The 21,068-nt window shown below is 52.3% G+C and overlaps 1 protein-coding gene and 1 long non-coding RNA gene across 6 annotated transcripts in view; both read right to left on the bottom strand.

The window, feature by feature from the left end:
- Positions 1-9,037, bottom strand: part of HAAO (3-hydroxyanthranilate 3,4-dioxygenase) — a 66,201-nt gene extending 57,164 nt beyond the window's left edge. Inside the window, exon 1 of the mRNA XM_078610224.1 lies at positions 8,737-9,037. Coding sequence (XP_078466350.1) covers positions 8,737-8,837 — 101 coding nt within the window. The 5' untranslated portion in view covers positions 8,838-9,037. The remainder of the gene's footprint in view (positions 1-8,736) is intronic.
- A 4,102-nt stretch (positions 9,038-13,139) lies between these two features.
- Positions 13,140-21,068, bottom strand: part of LOC144729757 (uncharacterized) — a 71,149-nt gene continuing 63,220 nt past the window's right edge. For all 5 annotated transcript variants that reach the window (XR_013587759.1, XR_013587758.1, XR_013587757.1 and 2 more), the window contains one exon: positions 13,140-14,189. This is a non-coding gene — a long non-coding RNA (uncharacterized LOC144729757). The remainder of the gene's footprint in view (positions 14,190-21,068) is intronic.

Here is a 21,068-nt window from a genome sequence, read left to right as displayed (position 1 = left end):
AGACTACACACACACGCACAGTCTACGTCTGTGCGTGTGTGTGTGTTTGCGCGCGTGCGCGAGTCCATGGGGAATCGTCCATGGAGGGAGTGCATTGCAGAGGGGTATGCGACGTTCCCGTCGTCTGGTTCGAGTGTCAGACTCGACGAAGAGGAGGTAACGGAGGAGAAAGAGGTGATGGAGGAGCGACCGAGGAGGAGGAGGAGGAAGAGTAGGACGAGGAGGTGATGGAGGAGGAGACCGAGGAGGAGACCGAGGAGGGGACGTGCGGTGGGATGGGACGTGACGAGCCAGCCAACGCGCGTTGTTCTCTACGGCAGAGAAAGAGCAACGCTCAGCACAGGATGTGTTCATCTTCTTGGTTCTTTCGGTAAAGTCACGTAGAAGGGAAATAATAAAAGAATTATGTTTTATTTTATTTATTTTATTATTTCCCTTCTACGTGACTTTACCGAAAGAACCAAGAAGATGAATCCCTGCAGTCACGAAAGCTTTAAATCGAAAAAAAAACAGGATGTGTTGTTGAACTGGTAACCAGTGCAGTTGATTTAGGAGATCAGAGGAGGAATGCTGGGCCCTGGACTAATATCCCTTTTCTACCCCCCCTCCTCCCACTCCCCCACTAAATCTGGCCGCTCCTCCACCCCCACGGGGATGGTGGGTGGGGGGGAGGGCGCGAGTTCAAGGTCACAGAGGCGGCGTTGCCTTTCTCTCCCCCTCCCTTGCTGTTACAACAACAACAAAAACTACAACCCCATCTCGGAAATATTAAACAAAGAAAAAAACTCCCAGGCGTCTCTCTCCACCGCGATGTCTACAACTCCCACCGAGGACGTGGGGGGGGGAGGTCAAGGGGTCATCATGACGAATACCCGTTTGATGGCACCACACCTCACCATCGCTTCCTTCCTTCTGCCAGATCCTGTAGCTGTTGTAATGTTGACACCGTGACCTTTAAGATCCGCTCTTGCAATCTCAACATCACCACCTTTCGGTAAAGTCACGTAGGTATACCCAGTGCCGGATTAAGCTAGCGCGGGGCCTGTAGCATGCGTTGTTATACAGGGGCCCTACATAATACAAAAAACACGTGAATATGAAAAGAGAAATGTTTTACTTGCATAGCAAAGTAATTGTATTTTTGTAATTTGCTATACAGCCAGATAATACAACAAATCGCTAACCTTAAACACCCAGTCGTTCATAAAAGTTGAAGGCGGTATAGTACTTTAGTAATAGAGCAAGTGCAGAATCACTGAACCGGAATTGATAGCTTGAAAGCGTTTAGCGCGGGGCCCTTGAAAGTGCGGGGCCCGCAGCATTTGACGCTACTTTTGCTACTGGGATAATCCGGCACCACCACCGCCGCCACCACCGCCACCACCGTCTGGTTTTCTCTTCCCCTTGGTCACCGATCTCTGAGTGCCACTCCACTGCTGGTCTGGGTCTCCGCCTTCCTCCTCCTGCACCCTGCACACGCGTACCACCCATCGAACAAGGACGGCCACCGCATCGCGCGCTTTCAGACGCGCTTCTGCGGCCGTCTGGAACGCTCTTCCTTACGATATTAGGAAGCCACTTTCAAACCATTTATAGTACCAAACTAATTTCTTGTAGAAATGCGTTTTTGCCTGTTTGGTTTCTTTGTCCTTCCCCCTCAACCTCCGATGAGCACCATTGGCTACGTACGGCCGCGGAAGCGCGCTTCTGAAAGCGCCGTGCGACGCGGTGACCGCCTGGGTTCGATGGCCAGCCAAAAGTCGCTGCTGCGAGGATGACCGGAGTTGACGTGATGGTTCACGCGTCCAGCAATCGCCCTTCCACACAAACTCTCATACCATTCGCAAGCAGCTGGGCATCCCCGCACCTCCTCAATACGTGAATTCTATAGAGCAGGAGTGGGGAACGACCGGCCCGCGGGCTGTACAAGGCCCGCGGAATCATGTGGTGTGGCCCTGCCAAGGCAACCGAAGGCGGGACTCGAAATTCAATAAATCTGGGAGCAAACCTGGAAAAGCAGTTGCGAGTAGCAACAACATCATCAATACCAGCTAACATCATACGCCTCGCCCAAAGAGAAGCAGTTCCAGCCATCGCATTAGGGGTGAGTTAATTAAATGTTTGACCAAATATAACAGGCTAATTTTTAAGTTGATAATTGTGTATGGCCCGCGAATGATGTTATACATATCCAAATGACGATTGGCAGAAAACAGGTGCCCCACCCCTGCCATAGAGCATGCGAAACTCGGGTGATGAAATCTTAAGTGGAAATGAGATACACGTGACCGATGCCATCCAATCAAAAACAACAACACCAACAGAGGCGTCGATGGCCTCTAATAATAGGCGACGTTTCGGGCAATGATCCTTCCGTCGCAGCACATACAAGATGCCAATCAAAGGCAGACATAATCGGGACACTACCGTGAAAAATCGAGGCGCATGCACGAACGGCGGCGCGCAAATGCGGCCAACTCAACTCGAACGAACGAAATTTTCGTTTCGTTCCTCCCTCTTCCTTCCTCTTCTCTGAACGGAGAACCCGGCGACTGTTGATCGCTGCCAAGGGTTTGAGGTTTCACCCCCTCCTTCAGCGACTTGAATTTCCCAGGAGATTGCGAAGAACTTGGAATTAAAACAAAGTAGAGTAAAACCTTGGATTGCGAGCATAATTCGTTCCGGAAACGTGTTTGTAACCCAAAGCACTCGTATATCAAAGCACTCGTATATCAGTTGTGATCACGTGACGCTCGGAAGACAAAGCTTATACACGTACTACTCGTATTGCAAGACCTCGCCCGTTTATCAAATTAATATATTTTTTAAAAAAATTGCTCGTCTTGCAAAACACTCGCAGACCAAGTTACTCGCAATCCAAGGTTTTACTGTACTGTAAAGCAGAAGCAGCAGAAGCTGAGGGTGATAGCGGGAGGGGGAGGGGCTGTGTGTGACTGTGACTGCTTTGTGCGTCACGCCACGCGTAATGTGTTTGCAGAGGCCATGCCGAATGTTTGATCTCGCCACATACATCATCGTCATCATCGTCGTTGCGTTACATATATATTAATGTAAAGCTGATGTCGCAAGACCATCCACCGACCGACGGAGTCAAACTAAATCGAAATTGCCACGCGTGCAAGCCTTTGGCGAGGCGTTCAGCTCCAGCTGCAGGACAATTTTCACCACCGAATTTAGCAGCAATCAGTTACGCGACGTTTCAAAAGCCCTACGTGTTAGGAGGAGGGTGGTGATGATGTAAGTAGGATGATGATGACGATGATGATGAGCATCATCACATCTTAGGTTCACATTCATTGGCTGCTCCTTTGGTCCAGGTCCAGGAGGCTTCAGAGAAGTTCACCTCCCGCGTTCTGCTTTTTTCCAACAATCCGATGTGCGTGACCCGTGCACGTGGATTCGCTGGGAATCTGGAATGTCCTTGCAGTGGTTTCTCAAGTTACAGATCCATAGACTCCTCACACGGAGAACCATAGACTCAAACAGAGAACCATAGACTCACGCAGAGAGCCATAGACTCACATATAGAAGCATTGTCTCACACAGAGAAGCATAGACTCACACAGAGAACCATAGAGACTCAAACAGAGAACCATATACTCAGAGAACCATCGACTCACGCAGAGAACTATAGACTCAAACAGAGAACCATCGACTCGCGCAGAGAACCATAGACTCACGCAGAGAACCATAGACTCAAACAGAGAACGATAGAGACTCAAACAGAGAACCATAGACTCACGCAAAGAGCCATTGACTCAGAGAACCAGACACTCAAAAACAGAGGTCTATAGACTCACACAGAGAACCATAGACTCACACAGAGAAGCATAGACTCACACAGAGACGCATAGACTCAAACAGAGAGCCATAGACTCACACAAAGAACCATAGGCTCACACAGAGAACCATAGACTCACAAAAAGCACCGTAGACTCACACACAGAACCATAGGGTCGCACAGAGACCCATCGACTCACCCAGACTTAATTTAAAGTTTTATTAAAGAGAATCAGAGACTCACGTAGACACCCAGAGTCTGCACCACGCCTGCAGTGCCTTCATCGTGAGCGCTTTCTCCATCAGAATGGCGCTCGCAGTACACACAGCTTCCCATGGGAACTGGTCCGGTGGGAGTCCAGCACCAGTACATCAGCAGCAGCAGCATCATCATCATCACATCGCCTTCGTGTTGCACTGATCCATGAGTCTCAGACTCCCACAGAGACGCGTAGACTCGCAACGGTGAAGCGAGCACTGGTGCGGCATCGCCATCACCGCCACCATCCCACGTGTTACAACGATGGCTGAGTTCTGGAAAACTCTAGAAGGACCTCGTAGCCTCCTCTAGCCGGAGGCACCATCCACGAGTGACTCACGAGGCACGGGGTTCCAACCTCTTCATATTTCCCTTCCAGGTCCTCTTCATATTTCAAATGTCTTATTTGTTTCATTTTATTTTTAAGTCGTCGATGTCCTGGAAAATAAACGCAAGTCTTTCCCATGACGTTAAAATGCCGTTCGTCGGTCACTTACGCAATGATGATGATGCTAATAATAGCCGTAATAATGCAATGATGAAGACAATGTGTGTGACTACGGACCCCCCCCCTCCTCCTCCTCTGGCACCGCGTGAGATTGCTCTTTCAATGTCGGCTAACCGCGTGCAGCACTGGAGAGAACGGCATAGGGTGACCTCGGTCAACCACCCTTCATTAACAAAACATAACTCGGCGCAAAACAAACCCACCAAAAGTGCACAACAAACTATGAAGCGGAACCAAGACGACCGCGAAACAGAAGACATCGAAAACATAATTAAGACGGGAGGTTGAATCGTTCCTTCCAAGAAATGCGGCCCATGCGTGTGTGTGTGCGTGTGTTTGCGTGCGTGTGTTTGCGTGTGTGTGTGCACGCGTGTGTGTGTGTGCACGTGTGTGTGTGCACGCGTGTGTGTGTGTGCACGTGTGTGTGTGCGTGTGTTTACGTGTGTGTGTGCACGCGTGTGCGTGTGTGTGTGCGTGTGTTTGCGTGTGTGTGTGCACGCGTGTGTGTGTGTGCACGTGTGTGTGTGCACGCGTGTACGTGTGTGCACGCGTGTGTGTGTGTGTGCGTGTGTTTACGTGTGTGTGCGTGTGTGCACGCGTGTTTGTGCGTGTGTGCACGTGTATGTGCGCGTGTGTGAACGTGTGTGTGTGCGCGCGTGTGTGTGTGTGCGTGTGTTTACGTGTGTTTGTGCGTGTGTGCACGTGTATGTGCGCGTGTGTGCACGTGTGTGTGTGCGCGCGTGTGTGTGTGTGCGTGTGTGCACGCGTGTGTGCGCGTATGTGTGCGTGCATGCGTGTGTGTGTGTGCACGTGTGTGTGGGGAGCGGTGGTGTAACGGTTAGCGCGCTGCGCTATGAACCCAGCGGCCAACACCAGTGACGATTATATAAACCGGCCCTGGGGCCTCCCCTAGGTCGACTCAGCCTCAAATGAGTTCCTGGTGCGGTGTGTAAACATCGCCACTCGTGAGACAAAGGCGGCCGGGCGTGGTGCTGGTCACCTCACCCCAGTCGTGTACCGTTCCGGCCTTCATAGTCGCAAACAGCACTTGCCCCCAACGGTCCGTTGAGGCTATACGGGGGATCTTTGCCTTTGTGTGCCTCTGTGAGTATCACGGTCACGTGCCGACTGACGCACGGCAAATTCGTCCCAGGCCCAGCCCTTGGCGGCTGAGCGAGTGACGGCGCGAGGCTTACAGCTGCACGAGTCAAATTCACCCGTATTGATCTAACGATCCTCATCATCAGCGGCAGCAGTAGCCGTGATCTATCCACTGCTAGATGATGCCCCTCCACCCCCCCCCCCCCAAAGCAGTCACCGCCACCTATCATTTCTGAATCTTGAGCACTGCTTTTTTGTGTTCAGTTTGCTATCCTTCCTGAGCACTTCCGATTAGCGCGGTTGGCTACGTACGGTGCGAAAGAAGTTCAACGTACAGTGCACACGCCTTCGCGATAATAGAGCACCTGCTAAGAAGGGAGGGGTGCATATGCGTGGGGAGCGGTGGCGCTGCGGTTAGCGCACTGCGCTGCTGTATGTATGTTGAACGTGATCATTACGAACCCGGCGACCCGAGATCGATTCCCGCTCACGGTTAACAACGGTGGCGAGTATCTAAACCACTTTCTTGGGCGTCACCCTACATCGACTCAGCCTTAAAAATGTGTACCCGGTGCGGTGTGTTAATACACAGCCAGCACCACCACCGGTCTTCCAACGAGGCCGATTTTCATCGCTCCGTCTGCAAGGTGGGACTAGGAGTGCGGGTCAGTCCTCCTCCGGCTGTCACTCCGGCGTGGGCGCCACGGTGGCGAGATGTTTACTACCTCGCCTGGTGTACAGGAGGTCGTGGGTTCCATCCCGACCCTGACGCCTGCTGCATATTTGGAGTTTGCGTGTTCTCTCTCTCTCTCCCCGTGCCACAGCGCGTGGATTTGTAGCGTTTATTTTCATTTGTTTGCTGGTGACTTTGTGTATTTCATATCGAAATCGCCTCCAGTGCTTTTGCTGCTGGCGGCAATAAAAGTTGTTTAAAAGTCAAAATTCTCTCCCGTGGTCGCGTGGAATTTTCTCCGAACCCTGCGGGTTGTTATTTCGTTCCCCTCCACTGTGTATGATCGACACGCGTTTAGATTATTAGGCTGCCGTACATTTCTGAAACCGAGCTATAGAGCTCAGTGGGGCCTCACCTGCTAAAATAAAAATAACAAGTTGAGATAGTTTCTAGTTAGTTAGCCTCGACCACTCAACGAGCGACGTGGGCTGTACCGATACCCCGCCGTTTGTTTGAGTGAACGGTCAGAATGATGTCCTGCTAAGTGGCGCGTGCCCTTTAATGCGCGTGTCCGTCTCAACGCAGCTATGTGCACTCCGTGGATGGCTACTCCGCAGGGAACAAATGTTGCCCAATATCATGAGTGATTTACACCATTGGAACCTCATTTGCCAGTAGCAAAATATGATAATTGGTTTTTTACCCTTTTATCTGGCAACAAAACTGACACCTTTTTTTTATACAAGTAGTCATATTTGCATTGACCACAATACCTGCAGTCGGAATGCAAACAAAAACACAACTCTGATGATGTATGCACTGTCCTTGAAGTTGATTGGTCCACACCCGAGACAGCTTTTCTTAGAGCCTAGTCTCACATGGTGTTGGACGAGATGACGCCAAAAGGCGCACAACTCAAAGACAATGCACCATCAGAGTTTGCTGGCCGCTTTGCATGATAACAAACCGGTGGACCTGTGCTTAGTGACGGTGACTCGTCACAAACGCAGTTCGTGCAGTCAGCGAGTGCACTGCACAACAAACCCGGCGGACCTCGGTTCGATTCCGGGGTCACGACTAACATCAGTGACGAGTGATGGTCTTCACCAACCCGCACGCTGGCCAGCGGTGTTGAAGTAATGGCATAAACAGTCACCCCCCCCCCACACACCCAATCCTCCACATGCCCCAACCGTGGCTGACGCGGCCTTCTTAATCCGCTGGTAATTTTGGAGAATGGCTGGAATGTATTATTCTTCTCGATATTATTATTATTATCGTGCACATTCTATTTCAGATATTCGACCTCCAAGTTGAACAAAACAAAACTCTGCGCGCAGAATACGCGCTACCTGATACACAACATGGACTGCGAGCGTCCGGGTCAGGGTCTCTGTTACTGAACCGAATGCCCCCCCACACACAGCAACAACAGCAGCAGCAACAGCAGCAGCAGCCTCGCCTGCCCCCGCTGTTGTGGCTGGGCGGCTGTGTTTGTGGATACCCGAGACCAACAGAGTTGAATAGTTCACAGTTCACCACCAGCACCACCAGCACCACAACCAGCACCACCTCCAGTACCACAACCAGCACCACCACCACCACCACTAGCACCACCATCACCAGCACCACCTCCCGTAGCACAACCAGCACCACCACTAGCACCACCAGCACCACCATCACCAGCACCACCTCCCGTAGCACAACCAGCACCACCACCATCACTAGCACCACCAGCACCACCAGCATCAGTACCACCACCACCAGCACCACAACCAGCACCGCCACCACCACGAGCACCACCAGCACCAGTACCACCACCACCACCCGCACCAACAGCACCACAACCAGCACCACCACCAGCACCAGAACCAGCAACACCACCAGTACCACAACCAGCACCGCCACCACCACTAGCACCACCAGCACCACCACCAGCACCACCACCAGCACCACCACCACTAGCACCAACAGCACCACAACCACCACTAGCACCAACAGTACCACAACTACCACTAGCGCCACCAGCACCACAACCAGCATCACCAGCACCACAACCAGCATCACCAGCACCAGCACCACAACCAGCACCGCCACCAGCACCGCCACCACCAAGAGCACCACCAGCACCACAACCAGCACCACCACCAGCACCAGAACCAGCACCACCACCAGCACTACCACCACTAGCACCAACAGCACCACAACCACCACTAGCACCAACAGCACCACAACTACCACTAGCACCACCAGCACCACAACCAGCATCACCAGCACCACCACCAGCACCACCACCAGCACCACAACCAGCACCACCAGCACCACCAGCACTACCAGCACCACCACCAACCACGACCACCACCCCCACCGTGGTCATCTGGTGCCACAACCCACCGCGTGTGTGGTCTGCCATGTCCAAGTCGTTTCATCGGTTGGTCGGTTTTCGTGTTTCGGTTCGGAGCGACGCGGTGGCGTTTTGCTCCCAGTCCGGCCATCGCCGCCGGGGGGAATGAGAACCACGTGGGCAACTCACGCGGCCCCGGTGAGGTGTGAGGGGAGGGTGGGGATAGGGGAGGCGAGGGTGAGGTGTGTGTGTGTGACGGTAAGGGTGAGGTTGAGGTGAGTGTGGGGTGAGGTGTGTGTGTGTGTGTGTGTGACGGTGAGGGTGAGGTGTGAGGTGAGTGTTTGTGTGACGGTGAGGGTGAGGTGAGTGTGGGGATAGGGGAGGTGAGGGTGAGGTGAGGTGAGTGTGGGGATAGGGGAGGTGAGGGTGAGGTGAGGTGAGTGTGGGGATAGGAGAGGGGAGGGTGAGGTGAGTGTGGGGATAGGGGAGGTGAGGGTGAGGTGAGGTGAGTGTGGGGATAGGGGAGGTGAGGGTGAGGTGAGTGTGGGGATAGGGGAGGTGAGGGTGAGGTGAGTGTGGGGATAGGGGAGGTGAGGGTGAGGTGAGGTGAGAGTGGGGATATGGGAAGTGAGGGTGAGGTGAGGTGAGTGTGGGGATATGGGAGGTGAGGGTGAGGTGAGTGTGGGGATAGGGGAGGTGAGGGTGAGGTGAGGTGAGTGTGGGGATATGGGAGGTGAGGGTGAGGTGAGGTGAGTGTGGGGATAGGGGAGGGGAGGGTGAGGTGAGGTGAGTGTGGGGATAGGGGAGGTGAGGTGAAGTGAGTGTGGGGATAGGGGAGGTGAGGGTGAGGTGAGTATGGGGATAGGGGAGGTGAGGTGAAGTGAGTGTGGGGATAGGGGAGGGGAGGGTGAGGTGAGGTGAGTGTGGGGATATGGGAGGTGAGGGTGAGGTGAGTATGGGGATATGGGAGGTGAGGTGAGTGTGGGGATAGGGGAGGTGAGGGTGAGGTGAGGTGAGTGTGGGGATATGGGAGGTGAGGGTGAGGTGAGTGTGGGGATAGGGGAGGTGAGGTGAGGTGAGTGTGGGGATAGGGGAGGTGAGGGTGAGGTGAGGTGAGTGTGGGGATAGGGGAGGTTGAGGGTGAGGTGAGGTGAGTGTGGGGATATGGGAGGTGAGGGTGAGGTGAGTGTGGGGATAGGGGAGGTGAGAGTGAGGTGAGTATGGGGATATGGGAGGTGAGGTGAGGTGAGTGTGGGGATAGGGGAGGTGAGGGTGAGGTGAGTATGGGGATAGGGGAGGTGAGGTGAAGTGAGTGTGGGGATAGAGGAGGTGAGGGTGAGGTGAGTGTGGGGATAGGGGAGGGGAGGGTGAGGTGAGGTGAGTGTGGGGATATGGGAGGTGAGGGTGAGGTGAGTATGGGGATAGGGGAGGTGAGGTGAGGTGAGTGTGGGAATAGGGGAGGTGAGGGTGAGGTGAGTGTGGGGATAGGGGAGGTGAGGGTGAGGTGAGGTAGGTGTGGGGATAGGGGAGGGGAGGGTGAGGTGAGTGTGGGGATAGGGGAGGGGAGGGTGAGGTGAGGTGAGTGTGGGGATAGGGGAGGTGAGGGTGAGGTGAGTGTGGGGATATGGGAGGTGAGGTGAAGTGAGTGTGGGGATAGGGGAGGTGAGGGTGAGGTGAGTATGGGGATAGGGGAGGTGAGGTGAAGTGAGTGTGGGGATAGGGGAGGGGAGGGTGAGGTGAGGTGAGTGTGGGGATATGGGAGGTGAGGGTGAGGTGAGTATGGGGATATGGGAGGTGAGTGTGGGGATAGGGGAGGTGAGGGTGAGGTGAGGTGAGTGTGGGGATATGGGAGGTGAGGGTGAGGTGAGTGTGGGGATAGGGGAGGTGAGGTGAGGTGAGTGTGGGGATAGGGGAGGTGAGGGTGAGGTGAGGTGAGTGTGGGGATAGGGGAGGTTGAGGGTGAGGTGAGGTGAGTGTGGGGATATGGGAGGTGAGGGTGAGGTGAGTGTGGGGATAGGGGAGGTGATAGTGAGGTGAGTATGGGGATATGGGAGGTGAGGTGAGGTGAGTGTGGGGATAGGGGAGGTGAGGGTGAGGTGAGTATGGGGATAGGGGAGGTGAGGTGAAGTGAGTGTGGGGATAGAGGAGGTGAGGGTGAGGTGAGTGTGGGGATAGGGGAGGGGAGGGTGAGGTGAGGTGAGTGTGGGGATATGGGAGGTGAGGGTGAGGTGAGTATGGGGATAGGGGAGGTGAGGTGAGTGTGGGAATAGGGGAGGTGAGGGTGAGGTGAGTGTGGGGATAGGGGAGGTGAGGGTGAGGTGAGGTAGGTGTGGGGATAGGGGAAGGGAGGGTGAGGTGAGGTGAGTGTGGGGATATGGGAGGTGAGGGTGAGGTGAGTATGGGGATAGGGGAGGTGAGGTGAGGTGAGTGTGGGGATAGGGGAGGTGAGGGTGAGGTGAGTGTGGGGATAGGGGAGGTGAGGGTGAGGTGAGGTAGGTGTGGGGATAGGGGAGGTTGAGGGTGAGGTGAGGTGAGTGTGGGGATATGGGAGGTGAGGGTGAGGTGAGTGTGGGGATAGGGGAGGTGAGGGTGAGGTGAGTGTGGGGATAGGGGAGGTGAGAATGAGGTGAGGTAGGTGTGGGGATAGGGGAGGTTGAGGGTGAGGTGAGGTGAGTGTGGGGATATGGGAGGTGAGGGTGAGGTGAGTGTGGGGATAGGGGAGGTGAGGGTGAGGTGAGGTGAGTGTGGGGATATGGGAAGTGAGGGTGAGGTGAGGTGAGTGTGGGGATATGGGAGGTGAGGGTGAGGTGAGTGTGGGGATAGGGGAGGTGAGGGTGAGGTGAGGTGAGTGTGGGGATATGGGAAGTGAGGGTGAGGTGAGGTGAGTGTGGGGATATGGGAGGTGAGGGTGAGGTGAGTGTGGGGATAGGGGAGGTGAGGGTGAGGTGAGGTGAGTGTGGGGATAGGGGAGGTGAGGGTGAGGTGTGTGTGTGACGGTGAGGGTGAGGGGAGGGTGAGGGGAGCTGAGGAGGCCAGATGTTAACTACCTCGCCTGGTCTGCTTTAGGTCGTGGGTTCGACCCCGACCCTGACGCCTGCTGCTGCTGCTGTATATTTGGAGTCTGCGGCGTCTCTCTCCCCGTGGTTGTCGCGTGGATCTTCCTCCGGGCCCTCTGGTTTTTCCCTCCACATTTCGAATCAACATCACCCGTTTAGAGTATTTGACTGCTATACATGTCCACGTGATAAGAGACTTCGGTGAGCTATCATTTGTGATAGCCATACCGCTTCTAAAAAATTAGCTATATAGCTCAGTGGGCCTTATCTGGTTAAACTAAAAATAGTAATAGTCATTTAGAGGTGAGCGTGGCCCGTGTTTGTCGCTGAGATTGTATCGCGTGAGTACTTCCCGACGCTCCACGTAACAAAAACCCCACAACAGACAAAGACCCCTCGTGTATCCGTTCACAGGCTGTTGGGGCAAGTGCTGTTAGCGGGCACCTATGAAGGCCGGAACAGCGCACGAGGGGGTGGCTGGCCAACACCACGCCCGGCCGCCTTTCTCTCCCCAGTGCACAAGGTACTCATTTGAGGCTGTGTCGACCTAGGGGATGCCCAGAACCGGCTCAGATTTTGTAATTCGCAGTGAACGGGAATCAAACTAAGGGGTTGCTGGGTTTCGTAACGCAGTGCACTAAACACGACGCTCCACGTAGCATACACTCAACAACGTCGACGCAGACACTCAATTCATGCACAACCCACATCGCCGGTTGGCATTCCAACAAAGGTAGCGCTGAGCATGGTGCTTGATCAAAGCCATAACACAGCCCCCTTGCTTTGCTAGACAGCGGCGGCGGCGGTGGTGGTGGACGACCTGCACGTGGCCGCTGACTGTAATCAGCACTCCGTAGGGGCAGCAGCGAGGGTTGGTGGATCACGCACGGATGCTGTGAAGCTCCCTCCACGTTGGCTCTGCCAGAAGAAGAGCAACACGTGGAGGCCACGTGTTGTGTGTCTGTACGGGATAGAATGTTTCCCCCTCGCATGCGTGGGGTTTCTTCAGGTGCTCCGGTTTCCTCCCGCAATGTAGACATCCGTTAAGTGGGCGATAACACCTTCATATATTGAAATACATATTCTTGGTTCTTTCGGTAAAGTCACGTAGAAGGGAAACAATAAAATAATAAAAATATAAAACGATAAAATTCTCACGACGTTTCGACTGCAACACAAGTAATCATCATCAGGTGATGATTATATTTTTATTATGTTATTATTTCCCTTCTACGTGACTTTATCGAAAGAACCAAGCATATCAATCTCTGCAGTCACGAAAGCTTTAAATCAAAATATTGAAATACACCTTTTTGTATGTTTGCAGGTAAGGCCCACTGAGCTACATAGCTATTTTTCAGTAGCGACCTTGCCGCAAATGACAACTCAACGAAGTGTTAAAGTTCAAGTTCATTTATTAGGTATAGTCCTGTGAGCCATTCGGCTCTTGAATCGGGTGCAACCGCAACAAACAAAAAACAAAAACATGAACAAGAAAACATCTTAAAGTGAATATGTGACTAAGTGCAAACAGAAAATCCAAGAAAAGACAGCAAAATATTGCAGAAAAAAGCACCGTACACCAACGCTGTGTGCAAAAATCCCAGTGGGATGCAAGTCAAACAACAACAATAACCACAAGGCAACTTAGATTAAGGCCATCAGTCTCACTCCGTACTACAACAAACAAACATGGCCAAACCATTTACACTATGAGATCTCTTTTACCAGTGGCAAAATATAATGGTAGGTTTTTACCCTTTTAACTGGTACAAAACTGACACCTTTATTCAAGGCATCATGTTTGCAATGACCACAACACAAGTAGTCAATAAAGCAAACAAAAAGAAGCAACTCTTTGCTTCTTTTTGTTTGCTTTCTGGTGTCATCTGGCCCTACACCAATGGGGACTAGGCTCTAAAGAAAGCCGTCTCGGGTGTGGGCCAATCAACTTCAAGGACAGTGCATATTATTATCCTTATCAGAGTTGCTTCTTTTTGTTTGCTTTATTGACTACTTGTGTTGTGGTCATTGTAAACATGATGCCTTGAATAAAGGTGTCAGTTTTGTACCAGTTAAAAGGGTAAAAACCTACCATTATGGCCAAACCAGTAAACTTTTCGAAATCACCAAAATAAAGCCATGAAACAGTGATCATCATATGGAAATCTATAGCAGTTAAACACTCTAAACACGTGCCGTTAATAATTGTGGAGGAAAAAATGTGAGGACACGGAGAAAAATCCACACGACCACGTGGAAAACATGCAAAATATACAGCAGGCGTCAGGGACGGGATCGAACCCACGATCCTTCTGCGCACCAGGCGAGGGAGTTAACATCTCACCAGCACAGAGCTTGGGTGGGGGGATGTGTCTGCCTTCGCGCTCATCTGTTCCTTCTCTTCCTCGCACCCATGGGTCGTCCTCTCTCCCAGCAGCAGTGTTCTAAGTAGACATCATTATTATTACTTAAAATTAGAACGTGAATGAACAGCCCGACTTTACTTTTCCTAATCAAACAAAACAAATGCATTCATGTGTTTTTTCGTGGGCCCCTCTGGAGTTTTGGGGGCCCTGAACAAATATTCCGTTTGCTCGCCCCCCCTCTCCCTCCCTCCCTCCCCGTCCACCTCTCCCCTCCCCGTGCCCTCCAAATACCACCCAACCCCCGTGTCCAGCGAAATCCGGCCTTGGATCAACCCAGCTCTATCATGGCCAAAAATGTCTCACCCCCAACCAGCCAGCCAGCCACCCACCCACCCGCAGCTCTCTTATTCCAACATCACCACCATCATGAAAAACACGCGGCGAAAAACACGGCTGTGGTGAAACGCCACTGCGAACGGGCCAATGTCCGTGGAGGTGGAATTGCTTAATTATTGAGTGGAGTCACTTGAGCCTGGCGCATTCTTCTTCTTCTTGTAATTAAATGAGAGCTTCCCTCTGTTCATAGATTTTTGACCTCGAAACCAAAACTGACTTCCTTTCCGTTATCACTACACGGGTGGGCGCAGATTGGTTTCAGCCGGTCTCGGCAGCGTTTTACGTACGCGTTAACCCTTTGAAGAAGGGCTATTGGCCGAAACGTCGCCTCATGTTGTTGCCTCGCCTTTTAGAACCGACCACGTGTTGCCAGCGGTAGAGCGAGCGGCTCGCAATCGGAAGCCTGTGGAGTTCAAATCCGGACATGGTCGACGAAGTGATCTATGGATAGACTCACCCTTGTCATAGGAACGTGGCATTTCCACCACTCGCTCAGGGGCTGTAAACGGGAGCCTGAGCGCCACCCCAATTGGCCACGTGAACAGCAAATCACTTTGGCCCTTGTTGACGTCAGGGGCGGGCGGGCGGCCGTGTGTCGTTGAGGAGCGTGTTGGTGTTTTGGTATCTGCGCCTCTGTGTGCCCCATCGCCAATGCAGCGTCACGAGATCAATTTAACTTTCTCTGCACCTTCGATTGTAGATCGCACGCACGCTAAAGGCGCTACTGTGGCGGGATGTTGACTACCTCGCCTGGTGCGCAGAATGTCGTCGGTTCTGGAGCGCGCACGTTCTCCACGTGGTCGCGTGGAATTTTTTTTGTCCAGGTTCCTCCCGTTTTTCCCCTCCACATTTGGAAATACGCGTTTTGAGTATTTGGCAGCAATACATGTCCACGTGATGAGCCGCAACTTCGTTGAGCTCTCATTTGTGAGAGCCAGTCGCTTCTGGAAAAAAGAGCCACAAAGCTCAGTGCGCCTTACCCGGTAAAATAAATATATATTTTAAAAAGCATAAGTACAGCGACTACGGATGGCGAGCGAGTCGGTGAGCGAGGAGACGGAGCGGTGAAATCAGCTCGTGCTGGGTGGAGTGACTACGTAGCGCCAGGATCAGGATCGCGAGGGGTGGGAGGCATTCATCCGGCGGTGGATTGACCACGGCGGATGATGATGATGATGATTATGGGGGTCGAGAAGGAATTATGAATAATTGCTCGTCAAATCTACAAACGAGGCGTCCAAATTGGCGTAAAGCGGAAATTCCAATTAGGGGGAACATGTTGGATGCAATGGGTTCACGTGACCAGCCACTAGAGGCCGCTATGTTCACCACAAAGGAAACAACAAGAATATTGCCTCCGATGCAAATTGAGAGCCTGAATGAATGAATCAGCACTTGGTTGATATTAATCAATCAATATATGCATCGATACAGGTTAATTAAGTTTCAGCTTTGATGAGAACTCTCTGTGTCTCCCTCTAGCGGTCAAAGCCGATCGTGCAAGCGTTGCTATCCCAGAATCTGAACACAATGATCCCTCTGCAGGTTTCTAAATCGGCTCAAGGTTCCCGTAAATCACCCCCACCGTCGAATCCCTCCCCTCGCCCCGCCCACTGTGAAAACAGACGCCGTTTCTGCGTGCAGCATCGACGAGGCCCTCCATGCAGCCTTGGTTTAGAGTAGTTGCTCAGGATACCCATCTTCGCATTCCTTAAAAGTCTTGGCAACTCAAAGCGCAGACATTCGAAGGGCATCCCCAGTGTCAGCTGTTCCTGCAAGTGGGCATTAGTCCACCAGTCGGGGAGGGGGTAGTGGTGATTCCTCCGTGCAGTCTACCTTGATTAATTTTAACGCGCGCACCAACACATAACAGAATGCTAATTTATCTGATCTGAGCCACTGCTAAATTCGGCGAAGCCAAACAAAACAACGACAATCAATACGAATATATTATAGAGCCATGGATCAATCCATTGCTGGATGAACCGTTTCGCCAAATCACCGAAACCCCGCATTGAATAGCGTGCGGTGGTGAAGTACTGTGAAAGAACCCCGACGACCGCCACGGTGTGCATAGGGAGGCCTTCATCCAGCAGTGGATACACAGAGGATCTTAAACTCATTGAGTATTCACACCGCTGACTCCTAACCCTAACGGCAGCGTACACACACACACGACACGAGTGAAGGCTGACTAGTAGTGAGGGCAGTCCAGTAGGGCGCCATGGTGGTTGGATGTTAACCCTCTTTGCCTGGCGTACAGGAGGGCGTGAGTTCGATCCTGGCCCTGCCGCCTGTAGATTTGAGGTTTGCGTTGTCTCCCCCCTCTCACCACCCCCAGTGGTCACATGGTTTTTATCCGGGTCCTCCGGTTTTTCCCTTCACATTTATAACACTGGTCAACACACTTTTTCTGGCATAAGGTATTCCAACGTTTTTAAGGTAATTTTGGGGTGCTGATTCCAAATTTGGCATCAGTTTTGTCTATCACATCAGGTTTTTGAGATATCAAATATTGCATTTTCAATAAAAACTGCAGAAGAAAAATATTAAATAAATGTGGATATCTACATAAAATGATATTATAAACACACGATCCTAAAAATACAGCACCACATTTTTACACTAAAGCAGTCACTGACTCGCAACAACTTGCAATCATAAGTGACAGAGTCAATTTCGGGTAAAATCAATGAAAATGGGGTATGCCGATAGCATAAAAATGAGATGTGATAGAGCAAATCTGAGATCAGATTTGGAATCAGCACCCTAAAATTAGTCTAAAACAGCTGCAAAAGTCCGTCTGTTGACCAGTGTAATCAACGTGCGTTTAGAGTATTTGGCTTCTATTAATGTCCACATGATAAGCCGCCACATTCGTTGAGCTATCATTTGTGGCCAGGTCGATTCTGATAAAGAGAGAGAGAAAGATTGCTCAGTGCGGCCTTGCCTAGTAAAATAAAATAAAACAACTTAGTTAAATAGTAGTTCGTGGCTAGAAGTGGTCGAAATGTGCAGTGGACACCGACGGGATATTTGCCCATGGATCGCGATGATGATGATGAGGGGTGATGGACCGACGGTCGAAACGAGTGACGGAATGACAGCCAAAGAGTTGGAAGGTGTCTAAGAAAGGACTTCCCTCTGAGTAGATGGAACAGACTCGCGTGCGCATAGCAGGTGCCAGGTTGGGTTATTGTTAAATTATATTTTTTGTACCACGACATCGCCAGATCGTGAAGGATAGAGACGGCTTGCGGGGGAGGCGTTCACCCAGCTGTGGATAGATCATGGGCGGTAATCGCTGTTGTTGTTGTTACGGTATTACTACCACTGCTGCCTTACTCTTTGGTTCTTTCGGTAAAGTCACGTAGGTATAAAGAACCAAAGCGTATGGATTCCTGCAGTCACGAAAGCTTCAAATCAACACTGCTGCGTTGTTTGTTTCGATGATAACTTCCCAGGGTCACTTACGCGGGCAACGGGGCCACATCATCACAGCGGCTGTGGTCGTGGAGCGTGGAGGGAGGCAGTGGTGGTGGTGGGATAGCATCATTGACCCTAACCCCATCTCCTAGTCGGGGGGGGGGGTGTGGGTTCTGTCGCAACTTCGCGGGGTGGTGGTGGTGGTGGGGGATGAAGGGGGGAGGGCGTGAGTGGTGGGGGGGGTGGTGGGACTGATATATCTGCAGTCGCTGCCCTTTGCAACCATCGCACTGTGAACACTCAACGAGACAATGGAGGGTCTGTTGAGGCCATCACCGCCACCGCTATCATCATCGCTGCCCCCCCCCCGTCCACGAACTGCCCTGTTTACCGGGTTACCCATTAATGCCCCCGCGCCGTGCCGGAGTTTTAATATCAAACGGCGATAGGCCGAGCTGCGGCAGCGTTACAAACAACGCGCTGCTGCTCGTGCAACAAAAGGCAAAGGTCACCCGTGTGGCCTCTGGGCAAGGGCTGCTCGCGAGCGCCTCTTGAGAGGTTTGGCGGGCGGGGGAACGGCCCAAGAGGATGCGCCGTTGTGGCCCGGGGCTTTTGTTTGTTTACACACTCGACAGCAGTGAATCGTTTAAGGCTGAGCCGACCTCGGGGACGGCCAGGATCGGTTAAGAGCGTCAGATTTGACTCGCCTCTGATGTCAGGCGTGGGGTGGGGGGAGGTGAAGCGGTGCGGTAATCATTGCGCCACCACTCTTCAAAGGCATGCAAATGAACCACCAGTCACACACTCATAGCCCGAAAGCACGAGAATTCCCATCAGGACAGAAGACAAAGATTCCCCCCCCCCCCCCGATAGCCTTAACAGACATGTAGGGACAAGTGCTGTTCGTGAGCGCCTATGAAGGCCGGTATCGCACACGAGGGGGTGGGTGACCAGGACAAGGTATTCATTAAAGGCTGAGTCGACCTAGGGGAGGACCAGGATCGTTTCAGATAATCGTCCCTGGTGTTGGCCGTGAGCAGGAATCGAACTCGCCGGGTTCGTGGCAGAGCGCGCTAACCGCTACACCACAAAAACTCAGAGCTCACACACGCACAAAAGACAAAGATCCTCTGTATAGCCTCAAGAGACTGTTGGGGTAAGTGCTGTTAGCGAGCATCTATGAAGGCCGGCACGGCACACGAGGGGATGGGTGGCCAACATAACGCCCAGCCGCCTTTCTCTCCCCAGTGACGATGTTTACACACCGCGGCAGATATTCATTTGAGGCTAAATCGACCTAGGGGAGAGCTAGGACCGGTTCAGATAATTGTCACCGGTGTTGGCAGTGAGCGGGAATCGAACCCGGGTCGCCAATTTAGTAGCGTAGCGCGCTAACCACTAAACTCCCGCTCCCCACACACGCACCCACTCACAATCAGCCACACACACCACATAACTCGCATAGCTCACACACACACACACCCCTCATAACTCTCACAAACACACACCATCAGTCACATGGACACGGCTACACACACACACCCCTCATAACTCTCACAAACACACACCATCAGTCACATGGACACGGCTACACACACACATCATTCACGTAGCTCAAACGCACACACAATCGCCAGCAGTCACCCACATGCAGACACCATAACTCACACACACACTCACCATCAGACCCACACACAAACAGTTCGACAATACGCACTCTCGCCATAGCACACACACACATACCGACGTGCACATATAGCAAACACACATCGCTCACACCCCCCACCCCCCCATAATGCATACACCATCCGTCACACACAGCACATCTCTATGTAGCGCACCAAATACACACGAATTGAAGACAAAAATCCCCCATATAGCCTTGACAGGCTGCTGGGGCAAGTGCTGTTAGCGAGCACCTATGAATGCCGGAACGGCACATGAGGGGATGGGTGGCCAGCACCACGCCCGGCCGCCTTTGTCTCCCCAGTGGCGATGTTTTTTACACACCGCAGCGGGTACTCATTGGAGGCTGCGTAGACCTCGGGGGAGGCCCAGGACCGGTTCAAATAATCGTCACCGATGCTGTTGGTGAATCGAACTCGGGTCGCCGGGTTCGTAGCGCAGCACGCCAACTGTTACACTACCGCTCCCCACAAACTTACACACTCCCACACACACGTGCAATAACTCAAACACTCGTACGCACGCACACACGCACACGTACTGGGCACTCACTCACACACGCTTCCTGTACAATTCCCTACCCCGGCATAATTCATCGCAGCAGGAAAAGGCAGCCGTGAGCGGCTCTTTCGCCAGGACCGAGTTTGGCCTCGATTTGAGAAATACAAAAAAAAAGCACTTGACCAATCATATTTGTTTCTACTCATTGAAAATGATCCTTGTTTTTGCGTGGTATGAATACAACTCGTAATAGTGACTGCCTTTTTCCTAACCGTCTACACGCCAACGACGATCATTCATGATTTTGAAGCTTTCGTGACTGCAGGAATCCATACCATTTGGTTCTTTCGGTGAAGTCACGGAGGTATTCACGTATCTTCAAAGTCACGTATTTTTCTACCTACCTGACTTCACCAAAACAACCACCGAGCATTCATCATCCTTGTCGGCCATGGTCAATCTACTGCTGGATGAAGTCCTTCCCAAGGAACCACAAATAATCAAAATCAGCCGTGGTCAATCCGCTGCTGGATCAAGGCCTCCCCAAGCGGCCTCTTCGCCATCCTTCCGCTGGAACAATCTCGGCAGCAGCTGCTCGATGGATCATCTCGCGGCTTTATTAGTTCACCACCCCTGCCGAGCGTACGCGAGTGCCGTGCCGAGGCTTGCCAGTCCATTACCAATCTTGACCCGTTGGCCATCATCGCCGTCGCCATCCGTTCCAGCGACGTGTCTTTGAACGAGCCCACTGACTCTCTATCATCATCATCATTATCACCGCCGTCGTTGTCGTCGTTGTTGTTGTTGTTATTTACAATCACTAGTATCAATAACCGTGCGGACACGCACAGCGCCGTGGTGTCAATCCACACTGCTGCATGATGGCCTCTTCATACGCCTTGCCGCACACAGGCCGTGGTGAGATTTAAACCATACTTCACCACGCTG

Source organism: Lampetra planeri, chromosome 33 (genome assembly GCF_965212315.1).
Source record: "Lampetra planeri chromosome 33, kcLamPlan1.2.h2, whole genome shotgun sequence".
NCBI classification, from domain to species: Eukaryota; Metazoa; Chordata; class Hyperoartia; order Petromyzontiformes; family Petromyzontidae; genus Lampetra; species Lampetra planeri.
This window is presented reverse-complemented; position numbering and strand designations above follow the sequence as displayed.